This window comes from Nycticebus coucang, chromosome 19 (assembly GCF_027406575.1).
Source record: "Nycticebus coucang isolate mNycCou1 chromosome 19, mNycCou1.pri, whole genome shotgun sequence".
Lineage (NCBI taxonomy): Eukaryota > Metazoa > Chordata > Mammalia > Primates > Lorisidae > Nycticebus > Nycticebus coucang.
The window spans coordinates 49,650,332-49,669,290 of NC_069798.1; the positions used below are offsets into that span (position 1 = coordinate 49,650,332).

The 18,959-nt window shown below is 37.1% G+C and overlaps 1 protein-coding gene across 1 annotated transcript in view; it reads left to right on the forward strand.

The window, feature by feature from the left end:
* The window catches only part of DCC (DCC netrin 1 receptor), a 1,249,028-nt gene that overhangs the window by 1,149,632 nt on the left and 80,437 nt on the right, over nucleotides 1-18,959 (forward strand). The window contains 1 exon segment of the mRNA XM_053571848.1: nucleotides 18,224-18,289. Coding sequence (XP_053427823.1) covers nucleotides 18,224-18,289 — 66 coding nt within the window.

Genomic DNA, 18,959 nt, shown 5'->3' on the forward strand with positions numbered 1-18,959 from the left:
GGAACTAGTTGAAATGTTGCTGAGGTCTAGGAATGTAACCAAGCTCCTCAATAACTGGATTCCCACTTCTCTCTGCATACCTTTTAATTGTTCTATTTGTTTGCTTCCTTTGGGACAGAGTCCCACTCTGCTGCCCAGGCTAAAGTGCAGTGGTGTCATCACAGCTCACTGCGACTTCAAACTCCTGGCTCAAGCAATCCTCCTGCCTTGGTCTCCTGAGTAGCTGGGACTACAGGCATGAGCCATGATGCCCAGCTAATTTTTCTAGAGACAGGGTCTCTCACTGTTGCTCAGGATGGTCCAAACTCCTGAGCTCACGTGATATTTCTTCTTGGCTGCCCAGAGTGCTAGGATTACTCTTACTTTTTTTTACAATTAGCTGTTCTGCTGAATGTTATTTTAATCTACAAAAAATATATTTTGTAAATTGGTCATTTTACAGAAAGCAAATAATTTAATTATCCCCAGTCTCTGTCATCACACCCCTTCCATGGATTTTACTCTGATTCACATGTCTATAATGAAATCAGATTAGTTATTAGAAACAAAAGGGATTCCCAAGAATTATCATCAGTTCTTAAGTATATCAGTACCCAGTAGAACCTCTATAAGTTGACCACCCAAGGAACTGTCAAGATACAGAGGTGGTCAACGTAAGGAACTAGGCCTGCTGTACTGATACGTACATGTGGTGCATGCCTGGTCTCTGAAAATTAGGTCAACTTAAGGAAGTGGTCAATGTAGGGATATTGTCCACTATGGAGGTTCTGCTGTTGGTCAGTTGTTCTTTTCCTTTGTCTAATATTACCTAGATCTGTCACATATGATGTTATAGTCTCACACTCAGCACCTCATTCAATCATGACTGACGTAGTCAAGTTGACAGGTTTTAAATTTTACATTAAACTCAAATCGTTTGTAAAATTGAGAGGGACTGGTGACATAGAATTTAGTGGTTATAAAAAATATCTTTAAATTCTTACATAGAAAATAGAAAAAATTTTCTGGTCCCCAGAATCTTTTTATAAGCAAAATCAGTCTTTTTGAGTTGATGACCATGTGAGAAACAACCCGTATTAAAGATTCCGCTAAGACTGTTGAAAATAATAGGAAAAGGCTGTTATTTACATTCCCACTTCTAGCACATAGCAAATCAGAGGGATACGTTTTGTTGTGCCCCCTGTCGGACCTGTTTGCCCCTTCCCGTGGAGAAATGATCCCACTGTTAGATTTGTAACAGAAGTGGAATTTCTGCTGTGAGAAAATTGCCTCTGAGAGAAAATTTAGCACCTTGGGCTAGAGTTAACCTTATGAAGATGTATAGTAAAATAGAGAAGCAGCAGGTTGAATTTGACTTGTATGAAAGTGAGGAAAGTTTCCATTGTTCTAAATAAGTACTTCCTAGATTCTTGTCACAATTATTATTATAATTACTTGGAATCTAAGATCCACCATGAGGAACATAAATATGAAAACTAACAGTTATATTAGGATCAGTTTTGATTTAAGAAAAATTATTTTCTCCAATACAAAAATGATAGGCAACATAGCACTTTTAATCCCTGTATGTAATTGTGAATTGATTATACCTAGCATTTTTTAAACTCTCTAATCGTAAACTACTCTATAATTCTCCTCTTTGGTACTCCCCTTCTCTCTTACTCCATGTCCTAATTATTTCTGTAGATTCTTCCAGGTACAAGTGGCCAATATATTTGGAAGTACCTTTCAGATCTTAGAGATTAACCACCATGTTTAATTTGGGGGGGGCGGGGAGGCATCTAGTAGGGTAGGGAAATTGCATAATCTATGTGAAGAGAAAAAAGGTCTAGGATAGATTTTTTTTCTTTTCCATATTTTGATTACAACTCTTTTAATTAGTCTGTATCTGTGTCTGTGTGAGCATGTATAGTCACAAAATGAACCCCTACGTAGCACTTAGCACCCGTTACTATTTTAAGACCTTTGCATGATTCACTTACTTAATCCTCATAACAATTCTATGAGAGAGATACTATTATCAGCTCCATTTTAGTGGCAAAGAAACCGAAGCTTAGAGAGTTTAAGTGATTTGCCTGTAGAAACATAGCTAGTAAGTAGAAAGGCCATGATTCAAACCCAATAAACCTGTTTCCAAAGCCCTGTTTTAAAGCACCAAGTGCATTTATCACATACATGTTACATATACATACATTTACATATATTTACACATACATTTACACACACATACACATATACACAGCCACACAAACACATTTGACATACATCTATAGAGTTTTATAGATGTATAGACATGGTGGCTTATGCCTATAATCCTAACACTCTGGGAGGCCAAAGTGAAGGGATCCCCTGAACTCAGAAATTTGAGACCAGCCTGAACAAGAGTGAGACCCCTGCCTGAACAAGAGTGAGACCCCCCCGTCTGTACTGAAAATAGAACTAGCCATATGATAAAAATGAGTATTTTTCTTCTTCTATGAAGATGCCACACCTGTTGGGTGCAAGACACAACTATGAGAGGGACTCTACATAACAAATGCAAACATTGTAACTTCATTGTTTGTACCCTCACATTAATCTGAAATTTAAAAAAAGATTAAAAGAACTAGCTGAGCAGTGTGGTAGACACCTATAGTCCCAGCTACTTGGGAGGCTGAGGCAGGAAAATCACTTGAGCTCAGGAGTTTGAGGTTGCTGTGAGCTAGGCTGAAACCACAGCACTCTAAGCCTTGATGACAGTGAAACTCAAAAAAAGTCCTATTTAAAGTTTTGTATACTACTATTATACCAGTGTGGACCCTCCTTTCCCTATCTTTGTGAATATTCTAAAGGACAAGACAAATACCTCTCAGCCTGGTGTATCTTGTTAGTGGGAAACCATAGCATTGAGTACATGATCCTGACATATCGTATGACTATGTTAGCCAGCTTGCTGTGCCAATACAAAATACCATATATTGGGTGGGTTAAATAGTACAAACTTGTTTTCTGACAATTGTGGAGGCTGAAAGTCCCTAACTAGGGTTTAGCAGAGTGAGTTTCCAGTGAGGGCTCTCTTCCTGGCTTGCTGACAGCCTCCTTCTCACTGTGTCTTCTCATGATGGAGAGAAAGCAAACATTCTAGTATCTCCTCTGAAGAGGACACGAGTGCTACTGATCAGGTCCCTACCCTTATGACTTTATTTAATCATAATTATTCTCATAAAAGCCCAGTGTCCAAGTACAGTCACATCAGGGGTTAGGACTCTAATATGTGAACTTGGGGAAGGATGAAATTCAGTCCATTGTATCCACTTTCAAAAGAAAAGCTGTTCTTTCACTTCTTTACTAATTATCTTCCCAGGTTTCCAGATGAAGAAGCAGAAGGTTAACATTTTACTCAAAGCCACACAAATAATCATTGGCAGAGTTAGAAGCCAAAATGTTTTCTTCTCCTAGAGCAGTGTTTTTCCAACCCTTTTTTTTTTTTTAACACATGGCACACTTGAACCTATAGGTAAACTTCTATACTTAAACTTCTTTGTTGAAACTTAAATTATGTTGATCAAAAAAAGAATAACAAAAAGAAATATACTTATAGTGCTTTAAACTTATTTCCAAAATAATTTAATTTTAATTAATGATCTTTAAAAATGTTTGAAGCATACCTAAGATCTTCACTGGTTGAAAATCGCTCTTCTAGAGTATGTGATATTTCCACCATAGATTGTGGCTAATTTGGATTTTTGTTGTTCTAAAATCAGCTTAACCTTTTTAGAGCTCCTCATAGAAGCATTTTTTTTTAATTGTTTGAGATTCATTGAAGGTACAAAGAATTAGGTTACACTGATTGCATTCGTTAGGTAAAGTCCCTCTTGTAATTGTGCCCTGCCCCCAAGAAGTGTTCCATAGCCCGTAACCTCATCCTCCTCCCTCTTCCCCTCTTCCCACCTGCTCATTCCCCTACCCCACCCCTTGTATCAGCTCATCTACTGCCTTCATATTAGATTGAGTACATTGGATTCTTGCTTCTCCATTCTTGTGATGCTTTACTAAGAAAAATGTGTTTCACCTCCATCCAGGTTACTACAAAAGATGTAAAGTCTCCATCTTTTTAATGGCTGAATAGTATTCCATGGTATACATATACCACAGCTTGTTAATCCATTCCTAAATTGGTGGGCATTTAGGTTATTTCCACATCTTGGTGACTATAAATTGAGCTGCAATAAACAGTCTAGTGCAAATGTCCTTATGATAAAAGGATTTTTTTTTTTTTAATTCTGGGTAGATGCCTAGTAACAGGATTACAGGATCAAATGGGAGGTCTAATTTGAGTTCTTTGAGGATTCTCCATACTTCCTTCCAAAGAGGTTGTATTAGTTTGCAGTCCCACCAGCAGTGTAAAAATGTTCCCTTCTCTCCATATCCACACTGGAATCTGCAGTTTTGAGACTGTGATGAGGGCTATTCTCACTGAGGTTAGGTGATATCTCAGGGTGGTTTTGATTTACATTTCTCTAATGATTAGGGTCAATGAGCAATTTATCATATGAATCATTTTAGAAAATACCTTTCTTTGGGGTTTGCAATGGAGACTAGCTGTAACTATAAAATATAGCTACTTCTTGAAAGAAAGTCTTAGATCAAATTTTTAATTTTAGGCTGTTATTTTTGTTTGTATCATCTTTATGTTCTGTTTAACTCCCAAATATCGTTCTCCACTTTGAAATGTGTATGTGGGAGAACTGATGTTCTTAGTATGATGAACACTAATGTTTAGGATTTCATGTGCTTCCCCGCCTGCCCCTGTGGCAAGGGTAGGTGCTATGTCCATGATACAGTTCCATAAAGAGGGCAGAAATTCTTGTGAAATGATCCGTATCATTGCTGAGATGAATTATGAAGTAAATGCTCACTTTGAGCACTCTCAAATGTCTTTACTTCTCCATGGCCTGGCAGAAGGATGATCTGAATTACTAGGCCTAAGGAAGTGCCACATACTCACAGGCCAGTTTACAGATCAAAAGGAGAAAGCCCATGTGAACTGCATGCCCAGCAGGAAGGGAGAATTACTCCCCTTGGAATCTTGGTAATAGCTGATAATGCTCTCCTCTCGCTGTCCCCATCAACTGTCAGTCTGGCTGTGCTGTAAGAGCACAGGAAAGGAATCAGATACCTTCATTCTGCAGTCCTGCCACTGTGACCTTCTGTGTGATTTTGGACTCCTCATCTGTAAAATGATGAAATTCACCCAGATTATCTTCTGCCTTCTTCAAGGTTTGAGATTCCCAGGCTTTAGGGTTGGTATGAGAATATACAACCCCAGGCACAGCATCTTTGCATGATGCAGGATCTCACATTTAAGGCTTTCCCCCTCATGTCAGTTACCCTCACGTGCACTGTGCATCTGCTATCATATTTCATTCTCATAACAAACTAACATGTAAAAAATGGGGCATGAAGAGGTTAAAACTTGTCTGAACCCCACAGCACTTAAGTGGTGTGAAAATCAGTTATATATAATGGATTCTTTTATGTCATACCCAATTAACATAAAGTCAGGAGGCCATGAGGACAAGTACTCAGGTCATGTACATTTATTCCAGGATCTGTCTTATGAGCCCAAACCCCAAACTGCAAGGTCCTCATTGTGACTCTGGGATTAGACATCTTACCTGGCAACTGCTGACACTCACTAATCAGAAATGACGGGGTCCTATAAGACGCCACCAGCACCAACAAACTTACTTTCAAATAAACTTGCAAACCTTCCCCTGCTCCCTTATAAAACTCCAGCCTTTTCTTTTATTCCCTGGACACACCTGGCAACACCCGGGTTTGTGTGTCTTGAATTGCAATTCATTTCTTAAACCCTTTGGTTAGAGATTTGTATCTCTCTCTCTCTCTCTCTCCCTCTCTCTCTCTCTCTCTATATATATATATACATATACACACACATATATTTATATTTATATTTATTAGAAACATTAGTATCTCTAAGATTAGTATCGCTCTCTCTCTACATATATATATTAGAAACATTATATGATATATATAGTATTATTATATATTATATATATATATATATCTTTATTTCAGGTAGACAATGGTTAAACCCAAACACATACCCAGGCTATTTAATCTGAGAACCTCTGCTCTTAACCACACTAAAATTTCTGGCTAAAGTTAAAATGGCATCACCGTAAATTTGTGTAAAGGACTTCATCTTCCCTCAATAGGGTATTCAGGCAAAGTACTTAACACTACACCTGCCATTTTCCACCTGAGCGGTTTTAATCTCATGAATAAACAGAATGTTAATTGTTTCTAATTTCAGGGAAATAGGGTTTTCAAGGCAGTCTAGTCAAGCTTGGAATTTAGTTAATGTAATCCAGACTTTGCAGGGCTTGGATTACAGGAGTCAGACTGCTAATTTGAAAAATTGAAACCTTTAGCACCTTCTGATGGGAGCTGTTTAATTGAAAATTAAAGCCTTTTCTTAGCCTATTATTGTGTATAGTTTCAACTCAGTGTGTTATTCAAATGCTTGCTATACCTACTGAAAAAAACTGTTCTAACCTGTGCTTTTCTCAGGTTCAAATTTTTCCAATTCTAGAAATTATGACTGTGGTGTAATAATAGTGGCAGAAAATGAGTAATGTGCTTTTAGTGCAATGTAAGGTGCTGATCATGTTCTCAGCAAGCAGTCAAGGAGCTGCTTATGTCAACTTCTCAGGAGTTTTTTAGTGTTTTAATAGATAATTTTGAAAGAAGAAAACATACTCGGTCCTCATAGCAATTGATATGCATTATGGTAGAATTTTAACTTTCTCAGACCTGTAAGATACACATTTTTTGTTTACAGACCCTCCAGTTAAATCTCACAAACAGGTTCTTCTCTGAAGACTCACTGGATTGCTAGATGTCATTTTCTTAGACATTCGCCAAGTACAAAGCCTTCTGCCCACTTCAATCAGCCCTATACTATCTGATGCCTCAGTTTTCTTTCCAGAACAGATGGGTCCCTGCTGCTTGTGAGATGAGGTTATTTCTTTGCCATCAAGACTTTGACTGTCTGATCTCAACATCTCTTTGCTGTCCTCATGGCCAATAGATCTGTCCCCATACATTTGTTTGCCATAGTCACAGATCACTCTGGAAAAATGCATCTTTTTCAATTGGTTGCTATTAACTGGCACTATTTTCTCAGGTTCAATTCTACTTTTTTGCTTTCTCAACTGAGAATAATCTTCATCTTTTAAGACTCCCTTCTCAATTGCTTTTGAAGAATCTGTTTTTAACTTTCTGGCCTTTTACTCATCTGTATGTGCAGAACACTCAAATTATTCTGACTGTAATATTTCTTCATTCTTGACCAGATTTTAAACTCTTCAAATACAGAGAACTGTTTGGATTCATATTGTCACTCCTACATCCCTGATTTAGAACCATTCGTATTATAATTGCTTATATAAGTGTTTATTGAATTGAATCACAAGATAAATGTTTGGGGAAACAGTTACAACAGAGTCATCTGAAAAGATAGGCTTTACCCTCAAAGGAAATGTATAGGCTGGAAAATCAACAATAATAGCGCATATGGCCGTGTATACTGTCTATTTATTAATATTGGGAGAGCTGAAAAAGATATAAGTATGTTTGCAACACAGAAAATTGTATTCTGTAATCACCTACTAAAGCACAGAAAAACAAGTTCTCTATCACCCAGGAAATAATGCTCGTATTTGTAGATGACTTTGACCTCCCGTGCACTCTTCTTGATCTTTTTCCTTCCCATCCTTCCTTGTTAGTAGAAAATGTATAGACTTGAATTTCACCACCTGCTTGTAATTCTGAGTACAGAAAGAAGAAAATCAAAACTAATGAGTGCTGATGGGTTTTTGAAATTGTGGATAGGCAGTGTGAAAAGAACTGGACTCACTTTTGAGGACTTGTTGAGAGGCTCTGTCCTAGGTCTGCAAAGCATTAGAAAATGTGTGGTTCCATGGGTCCATTTTCAAGGATCTTGCAATATAGTTCCAAGGACACACACAAGGACATCAGCCCGACGTGAAAAATACACAATGCCAAGTCAGGTACCATATGCATACTTATGCTATAGGATTTCAGATGGAAAATTACTATAGTAGGAAAGACTTCTTAAAACCTAAAACTAGATTTATAAATGAGTAGAACGTGAACCAATAAAAATGATTTCAGGGGAAAGAATAGTTGACGCTTTATTTAGAGGAATGCTAGGATAGAGAAATCAGGAACCCAAGAAGTTGGGCAAATAGTGAGGAAAGTAGGATGGGTTCAGGGGACAATTAAGGCACCACAGTGCTGAGTAATAATACACTACTGTAGAGAGATGCATTGGTGAAGAGGCTTTTATTTTTCTCTGATCTAACGTGGGAGTTCCCAAGCTTTTCTACCTCTCAACACATCAAGTGCCTACTGTCTGCACGGGCCCGGGAAATCTGCTCACCCCCTGAATGGGAGCCCTGCAGACTCAGCCTCCCTTAGATGCTGGTACTGAACGTTTGTTTCCTGCTTGGAGAGGTGTGACTGTGCGGCAGGGACAGAAAAGGATGTTCTCGGATAGGAAATAGAAATGAGACCTCGGTATCAGAGATTATGCAAGAGTTTGGTTCACCCTTTTTCTGCCACTTCCATTATGCCTTTTTCTTCTGTTTTTCTGAAGTGCTGCTTTCATTTCTCCCAGTACTCTGAATGGTTACAAAGGAAACTCTATTTCGCCCTCTCAAAGCCTGCTTGTTCTTTATGTCCTTTTAAAATGGAGCCACCCATCTCCAGTCACACTTGTGTGCCTAAATCTCACACTCACACACCAGGATCAACTCTCAGAAGTACTTTGATGTCTGTCCATCCTCCTCCCATCCCTTCCTATAGCTGTTACTTCTCCCACTAGAGGTAACCTCATCATCATCAGAATCAGGCAGACCTGGCTGCTTAAAATGCAACCCCGAATATATTAGCTAATCTTTGTGAACTGCAGTTTACTCATCTATAAAATGGGGCTAATAATGTCTGCCTCATAGATTCATAATCACTATTATTCTCACCCTATTTATTTTATCAGTTTCTTCTAATCCATTTAGTCTTCACACTCATCCAAAATAATCTTTCTAAAATACATATTTAATTGAGTCACTTTTCTGCTTAAAATACCTTCAGCGAATCCCTGTCCCATACAAGATAACTTCTGGACTCTTTGGTAGAGCATATAGGGAGTTTGATTAATTTATTACTCCCTGACTTTCTAAGCTTGTCCACCTCACCCTTCCTGACCTGTCAAATTTCCATTTATTCTTTTTGTGGGGTTTTTTTGCAGTTTTTTTTTTGGCCAGGGCTGGGTTCAAACCTGCCACCTCCAGCATATGGGGCCGGCGCCCTACCTCTTAAGCCACAGGCAGCACCCTCCATTCGTTCTTGAATTCTCACTGCATATGCCACCTCCTTTGATAAATCTTTTATCATTTTACTAGACATACATAGATAATCACTTTATTTTCTTATTATGTTACCTACTTAAAAGATATATATTTTTTAATTTTTGGAGATTGCTGTATAGTTAAAATTGTTCACAACCTGTTTTCCTCTTACTAATTTATGAGTTTCTGCAATAGTCGTTTTATAGCTCTAATGCTCAGAACTGTGGATCTAGTCAACACATTTGTTGAGCGGGCGGGCGGAGCATGGACAGATACACAAGTGATGATGCATGGTTCTCCAACAGTGTTGTTATTTTCCTCTACTAGAGGGCAGCTGGTAGGATGCTTGTGTTTGGGTGTTTTCATACTGCAGCTGCAACTGGAGACAGTTACGTGGAGAAGAGAGAGCCCTTGTGCCCTGCTGCCTCGTCTTCCTGTGCTGCTTGGCAGCTTCACTCTGGTGCAAACATATCTCACACCTGCCTTTGTGGACTACCCAGGTGGGAGAGGCTTTCATGAATCATTCAGTGGCCTTTGAGAACAGGTGCTCTTTCATAAGCCACCAAAGGCTGCCATATCCTCCATGGTGTAGATTGGCTAATGAGCTAGCTCTTGGGAGGATCCAGTCAGCCAAGAAAGTGCCCATATTTACAGAAACAGATTTCTTTAATTTTAATAAAGACAAATGGCAGAATATAAAAATGATTTCTTAGACTCATGTGCTGGGCTTTATTTCTGTTCAGTAGAGGCAAGAGTGTATACATAGAGACCTGGTGAGAGGAAGAACTTCATAGACTGCCATCAACCCATCATGCCATTAATGTTATTGAGCCATTTTAATCTTTATTCTGTTAGCAATTCAATGGTTAATCAGAAGTTTCCTTCTAAATGTAAGTGAATAATAATTACAATAACTGATAAACTTATTGGACTTTAGATGTGTTGAATATTAGGATGTTGGTGATTAGAGAAATTGACAAGTTTTCACCAGCAATAAGGTAAAAGCAGATGGAATAATTAAAGTTAGCATGCTATATGCCAGAACTAAGGAGATTTCTTAACTAAAATCTTTTAAAAAGGGGGTTAACTACTTTCCTGTGATCAAAAGATCTTGTTATCTGTCCAGATCCTTGGATTCCCTAAAATTTGCCCTTTCACTTTTGTTTACTCCCCTTATGAGATGTCAAGAATGTGAGAATGAGAAGTGGTTGGATTCTTAGGAGTAACCAATGTGCTTCTGAAAAAAATATTATATGTGGATGGATGGATAGATAGATGATAGATAGATAAGGTAGGATATTTGTGATAAAGCTCCTTATTAATTCATGTTCAGGAATCCAGATATCACTTGGTTTAGCATAGTACTACTTTTACTAGGGTGCTTACAAAAAAAGAATGCAATATTTGTTAACATATTTTTCCTATTTTAGAAGATTGCTTGGGGAACTTTTCTTCCCCTGTCTGTTGCCAAGCTTGCAGGAGACTATACATATACCTCAGAGAGTCAAGATCCCAAATCAAGCTGAGCTGTCGACCAAGAGCAGGAATTAGGATAAGAGATGTAGTTGTTCAAATTGTCCATGTCTAGGATGTACATATTTTGCATTTGGTCCAGGAATATCTTGACTAATACCTAAGTCCAAGCCAAATTGTAAATAGCATCCTCTTTCACTCTTAGAATAGCCTTAATTTTATAACTGTATGGTCACTCTTTATGACATTTGTGTATGAAATTATAATCTCAGTTTTTAGTTTGATTTCTAAGGATCTTTTATTGTAATAGACATGTATTTAAAGTAATACATCTGCAGATGAAATCATTCTTAAGTTTTATGTTTAAAGTCTAACCATCTATATAAAAATCTTGAGGACAGCTACATTCATAGACTTCAACTATACGATTACTTCTTTGCCCATTCTTTTCTCTCTTTTTTTCCCAAAGAACCTCTTTAAGATATGGTTCAAGGTACAATTTATCCTCTTCATATTTTTGCCACTGTTCTGCTGCCTTATGGTCAAGTCTACTGCTCTGTTACTGTGAAATGTACTATCTTAATCAAGGTTCTCAGGAAGCCTTCTTCTGGCTTCTTTTATATCTTCATCCTCCTATATTGTATCATCATCTTGTGTTAACTCTAGTTTATTGAATCCTGCAGCTTTGTAATACCATTTTTGAATACCATCCAGCCACTGGAATGATGCTGCAACAGCTGGTCTGCAACAGCCAGCCATTTTGACCTGAGAGCTAAGTGCTGTGATTTCTAAGGATTCTTAAAAAGTGGATTTGTTTCCACTTGTTTCTCTTGTTTCTCAGCAAGAGTCTACCCTGATTATATTTTAAGGCATAAAGGCAGGAATTAGAATTGGAAAAAATTCCTTCCCCCTACAGTTCAAGAAAAAGTAGACAGTAGCAAATTGCACTGTCTCTGATTCAGAGTAGTTTACCAAATACATTCCTATTCTGCAGATTTTTGCTTTCAGATTCTCTGCAGGTGGCAAATAACCAAAAGTTTTAAAGAAAGGAGAGTAATAAGGATTTGTTGAACACCAGGGCTCAACATATGCTAGGCATATTAGCATAAAAATCTTGAGGGCAGCTACATTCATAGAAATGAATGGCTATACACTGACATATATACTATGATATTATGTTTTCTCTCAGTCAATGAACCTTCTTTTATGTTTATTTCAAAACAATATGTTGAGTCTTAGGAAAGGGTGAAGAGAGAGCATTAGTTCTTTTCTATTAATATATATTTGAAATATCCTGTGTATTGATTATGATTTTCCTTCCTGGTTTTGGAAGGCTTTGTTTAAAGTCAGCATTATTATCAACTGCATGGTAAACTGATCTTAGAAACATTTTCAGCTTCTGACAAATCATCTGCTTTAAATATATCTACATATGATCTGTGTGTTGGACAGTAAAACTGTATTCAGCTGTTAACATATATTCTTTATCCACTCATATAGAAGAGAGAAACCAATGTAATTTCCATCATTATCACCAGAATTATTTCCAGAGGACCAATTCTAAAATCAAAAAGAGCTCAGGGCTCTGCATCCTTGGAAGGATTCATCTCAAACGTTTGTTAGATGCCCAGTCAGTCCACTTGATTTAGATTATGGCCTGTGGGTTGTTTCCTAGAGATTGACAGTGTGGAAGCCATCTTGGAGAGCTCTTTGTTACTCCCATTCAGGGAATGGATTCAAGGAAATATTAGAACTACCACATTCAGTTTTATCCATGTCCTCTGAGGATTAATTTTCCATTCTCTCTTCCCTGAACTTCCATACAGAAAATCCAGACTCTAGGGCTGAAATCCCAACTGAATTGATCTGTGGCAAGGTGCTGAAAATTGTTTATCCTAAAAAATAGTCCCCATCTTCCCATGTGAGCTCCAAGTAAGGATTTAATTTGAACATCAATGTTGTTTCATTTTATGCATACATATCACAATAAGAATATAACGAAAATACTGTGACATGAGCAAACATGTAAAGAATAAATTGCATGATAGTAATAACTTAAAACTTGTATACATCATTAACACATTGCAAAGCATCCTAAAAGATGTTAGTCACTCATTGGATATTGAGAGCACTTTATGTTTAGTTAACATAAGCATCCTTGGCATTTTATGTTTAGTACCAAGGAATGTAACAGTGTGCACACTTCCTAGAGGGGATCTTATCACTTCTGCCCAATATTTTCTCAATCCATAGACCAAGTAGTAGGGAAATCAAAGAGATATTAACTTTTGTCCAAAGGAAGTATATACCATCTGCCAAAAAGTAATGAAAAGAAGTAATGAAAAGAAGACTCTTTTCAGTGTTCTATCCTGTAAATAAAATATGAAAGGTAACTCCTTAAATGACTTTATAGTTTATAATATTTTAAAAGTTCAAAGGAAAAGAACACAAAATTTCTGACTGGAATTTGCCTAAGAGTTACCAAAATAAAATACACCTAAGTATACATAAACTAGTTTTAATAAGTCAAACACATCCCCACACTTCCTCTATTTTAAATCAACCATATACCTATTTCTCTTATTTTTCTTTCTGAAACCACCATTTCCTAGTTTCAAAATCTAAGGTGAAAGTAGAAAATATTGGCTTTAGTTACCAAAACTTTCTGGCAGAAGTGTCTTGTTTTGTTTTGTTTTGTTTTGTTGATGAAATTATCTGGATGAAATCCCTACCTGGTTAAGTAATGCATCTTGAGCATCTTAATTCTCAAGCGTCTAATTCTCTCCCACCCTCTCAATTTGTTAGTAAGAAAATATGGGTATAGGGCGGCGCCTGTGGCTCAGTGAGTAGGGCACCGGCCCCATATGCCGAGGGTGGCGGGTTCGGACCCAGCCCCGGCCAAACTGCAACCAAAAAATAGCCGGGCGTTGTGGCGGGCGCCTGTAGTCCCAGCTGCTCGGGAGGCTGAGGCAAGAGAATCGCGTTAGCCCAAGAGTTAGAGGTTGCTGTGAGCTGTGTGACGCCATAGCACTCTACCCGAGGGCAGTACAGTGAGACTCTGTCTCTACAAAAAAAAAAAAAAAAGAAAATATGGGTATGGGTACACAGCAATACAGGACAGCATTCTTCTTTATATTATGTAGAATTGTATTCATATACTAAATTTTTGTCACTTTGTTCATATAAAATCATATACTAATCCATATAAAAAAGAAAAACTACCCAATTTCAATTCTTTGATCCATATTAAGCCTTATTTGGGGAAACAAAAGCCTATACTCTGAAATTTATTACATCAATTAAAAAAATGATATATTTAAATTTCCATTAATGTATTTACTTAAAATTCTAATTTTGAAAAATGTTAAAGATTTAGTACAGTATACAAAAAAGTAATTCAAGGATTTTAAAATAAATATAATTGTTGCACATGTAATATTTTATGATTGAAAATCATACATTAATTTTTATTTGCCTGCAGGTCTTTTTATAACACTAGATACATGAAAAACATTTTTAATTAAATCAATAGTGATTTTATAATAAACAGATTAAATTATTGTTAAATTTTTAAAGTGAAATAAGAACCATCTGTAGTTAGCTAATATTAATTACAAGTAGACTTGTATAGGATGTGATTGCAATGAACCAACTCTACCTGTCATGGCAGGATCTATATCTAATATATCTTTTTATACAACCTCTTCCCTGAGGATCTAAGATTATGCATTGCCTATAGTAGGTATTTCATAAATTTTGAAAGAATTATTGCCAGTTTTACATTCCATTAGTAAAATTAAGACCTTTGGGATGGGGAAGTAGTTTATATATCTTTGCATTAAATGACTTTACTCTGACCATCTTCTACTAGTTCTAACTAGTTCTCTATTTCACTATATCAGTGCTTATGAAATTAACCAGAGTAACTAAACACATCCCATATCAACAAGCCCTTAACAATGCTTTGGCATCTAAGCAGTAACACCTGTGTCCTCTCCGCTTCAGTGTCCAATGTCTCTTCACTTGATGGCTTTGTGATGCTTGCCTTAAAGCAGTGGGAGAACCTTATTATTATTATTATTATTATTATCACTTCTTATTATCCCATAAAGGAAGCCTTCCCAAAATTTAAAAGGTATTTCAGAGGATGGAAACTTAACAGCACACAAAGTTAAAATTTGATTTCCATGTCTTTAGGCCAAGAGATGCCAGGCTTATCAATACCTTAGGAATGGATTTTGTGTTTTCCTACTGAAATACTGTAAGAAATATAAATTACTATAAATTTAATCTTGCACATCCATGATGCCAAATTTCCTTAAGTATTTTCTGTCATTAAGAGTTACTTGATTTCCTTTTGTGGTATCAGTTTAATTAGAACCAACAAAACATTAACACACATCAATACACTGGATTCTGTAGGCAGAATGCCCCAGTCTTAACCTGCCAAATCTTATTTAGAAGTATTACCAGAGTTGCTTTATCTTACCCAGTGATCTGACATGTGTGATGTCTCATTTCTTTTCTACCTTTTGAAATTCACAATATATCAATAGCCTTGCTCTATTTTAGGGGAGCTGGACGTATAGAGCTTTATGTTTAAGTAATACATAGAGGTATTTGTGGGTTTGTTTGCTCATCCTCCCACAGACTAGCTGGGGGAGTTGAAAACTTCATTAAAAAGACATTTGTCAGGATGCTAGAGGAAAGGAAAGCCCTCTAGAGGCCACCTACCTAATTTCCAGCCTCTCCAGGATTATTCCCAACAGAAGCCCTTTATTGCTTTCCCGCCCTAAGTGATGGGGTTGTTAGCATCTCTTTTGGCTGACTGCTTTGCAATCTAGCTGCTTTCAGTTCCTAGAAAAAGCTGTCTTAATATTCATACAGAACTTCTGTCTCGCCTCTGTTCTTCCAACATAGATCTCCTGGTTCCCCGTGGGTAAAGCTTATCCTCTGCCCACTGAAACCCCAGATAAATGTCAGAGTTACATAAACAAAGTATTTGGAAAAGGGTTGGACTTGTCCATATTTTTGTCAACCCACTAAAATTTTCACAATGTCTGCTCATTTCAATTGCTTCTCCCCCCCACGGCTTCTCCTGCCTGCCCCGCCCCCGGGAGCCTCTAACTTCACTCCCCCTCTTTGTGCACTCCCAGTCACTGGCCCAGCAGATTTCAAATGTTCCATTTTATGCTGAGGACATAATGTAATGCAATTGGATTAATTCCTTTTATTGCTTGTTGGAAGCTTGACATCCTAACTTCAGCTCTAACTTGATATCAAAAGAATTTTTAAAATCATGAATGTACAGTCAGGGAACAAGATTCTAAGCTGTTTCTTCAAAGCTCTTTGACAAAGAAAGTGATGAAATCTTGGGAAGGGTTTAGAAAGAGGAGTGTTTGTTATGCAAAAGAATGTCACAGGGTCAGGACTTGAAAGTCATAAAGATGAAGAAAAATGAAATCTACAAATGTGAGGAAATAATCTATGTTATGGTAGCTGACAGGCTCTACCTGGATTCCTCATCCACTAATTATAAGTGCTTTAAGAAATCATGATTTTAAACAAACGAATTGGAGAATTATTTGTATTCTGGTGCGTATTCACATATAAATTCAGTTCTGAAATTTTTTTTATGGTGGTCTAGAACTCGAAATCTAATCAAACATTAATAGTTACAGTTCTACAAATATATCAGTAGGGAAACAGGTCACCTGGAGTTAAATACCATTAATTATATTTTGGATGTTAGTATTATTATTTCTGGTTAATTCTTGGCTTAATGTTCTGTTGGGTTTTTTTTGCAGTTTTTGGCCGGGGCCAGGTTTGAACCCGCCACCTGTGGTATATAGGGCCAGTGCCCTACTCCTTTGAGCCACAGGCACCACCCACTAGCTCAATATTCTTTTTGTTTGATTGTTTGTTTTTTTAGGAAATATATATTTTTTTAATTTCAGATTAATGTGAGGGTACCAGACAACCAGTTCACAATATCTGAATTTGTTAGGTAGAGTCCTTCTTGTGCTTGTGTCCCTCACCCAAAGGAGTGCCATACACCCCTACATTGTGCCCAGTAAGTGGGAGTATCCCAAACCTATACCTCTCATTCCCCGCCCTCCAAGTTGAATTGAAATGAGTTTTCCTCTTATGTTGGTGTGAATTAGACAATCTGCTGCATTCATATTAGTATTATGTACATTGGATATTTGCCTTTCCACTCACTTGATACTTTACTAAGAAGAATGTGTTTCACTGTCATCCAGGTTAATAGAAAACATGAAAAGTCTCCATCTTTTTAATGGCTGAATAGTATTCCATGGTATACATATGCCACAGCTTGTTAATCCATTCCTGGGTTGGTGGACATTTAGGCTGTTTCCTAATCTTGGCAATTGTAAATTGAGCTGCAGTAAACAATCTAGTGCAAATGTGTTTATGAGAAAATGAATTTGTTTATTTTGGGTAGATGCCTAAGATTGGGATTGCAAAGTCAAATGGGAGTTCTAATTTGAGTTTTTTGAGGATTCTCCATACTTCTTTCCAAAGAGGCCGTATTAGTTAGCAGTCCCACCACAATGTAAAAGTGTTTCCCTCTCTCCACATCCATGCCAGCATCTGCATCTTTGGGACTTTGTGATGCGGTAATACTTTTGCAACTGTTAGACACCTCTTGGAAGGACCCTCAACTGAAGGAGCCTTCTTCCTTTCGTAGTGTATTTGTAGGAAATATTTAGAAGGTATGGGTTGTGGCTTAGCCACCAACTTCTAATCTAGCATCTCTTTTCCATCTGCCTTATTCGGCACAAGTAAAAAGAATACTTAAACCCCAGTTGAAAGATGAAATAAATATTCTGTCCCTTGTAAGATAGTAATAACAATTTGCCACAGTCATGTCAAGTGGATGACAAAATTGTCAGGACCTAGAAGCCATGACACCAACATTATTTCTGTTCTGAAGAGCTCAAAAGAACAACATCTAGACCGATACCACGGTTAAATCCTTTCTTTGACACTTTAATGAGCATATTGAAGAAAACCAAAAGATGATAGAGATGGCTTCTCAGAGAAAAATTGAATTTAGCTTGTTTCAGGAAGTCTATTTCTGTAAACAATTTTTCTCATACATGGAATATAAAACTTTGTCACAGGTATAAAAGTATTAATATTGTGAGGGTTCTTGGAGATGGCTAAAATAATGATCAATAATTGTGTATCTTGAAGTAGTTATTGGTTCTGTATGTTCATGTTGTTTCGTGTGTGCTTTCATGGTTTATATGCCAACTCACACTCTGACATGCTTTCCCAATAAACAGGTCGCCATGGAGATGGAGGTTATTGGCCTGTTGATACTAATTTGATTGATAGAAGCACCCTAAATGGTAAGTATATAAATTAGGTTCTATTGACTTAGTTAGATTAATTAAATGGCTAATTGTAGAGCATCTGAAGCAATTTTTTTATTAACTATAAGTGCCAAGAACCCTGGACTTTGGTATTTGGTGCAATAATAGATGAAGTTATTAACAAACCTGTAGTGCTTTCCACCAGGAGATGATGCCTGTGGGAATTGACAGATGCATTAAAATAGAGAAACTGAACATGAGCATTTTATAAATGATACAAAGCTGTTAGATACCTTTTAGATTTTAAAATAAGATTTTATTTTTGTTTTATTTATTTATTTATTATTAAGTCATAGCTGTGTACATTAATGCAATCATGGGGCACCATATACTGGTTTTATGTACCTTTGACACATTTTCATCACACTGATTAACATAGCCTTCCTGGCATTTTCTTAGCTATTGTGTTAAGACATTTATATTCTACATGTAGTAAGTTTCACATGTAGCCTTGTAAGATGCACCATAGGTGTGGTCCCACCAATTACCCTCCTCCACCCATCCTCCAACTCCCCTCCCCTCTCTTTCCCCCTTCCCCATATTATTAGGCTATAATTCATAGTAGGGCTGAGTACATGGGATACTTTTTCTTCCATTCTTGAGATACTTTGCTAAGAAGAATATGTTCCAGCTCCATCCATGTAAA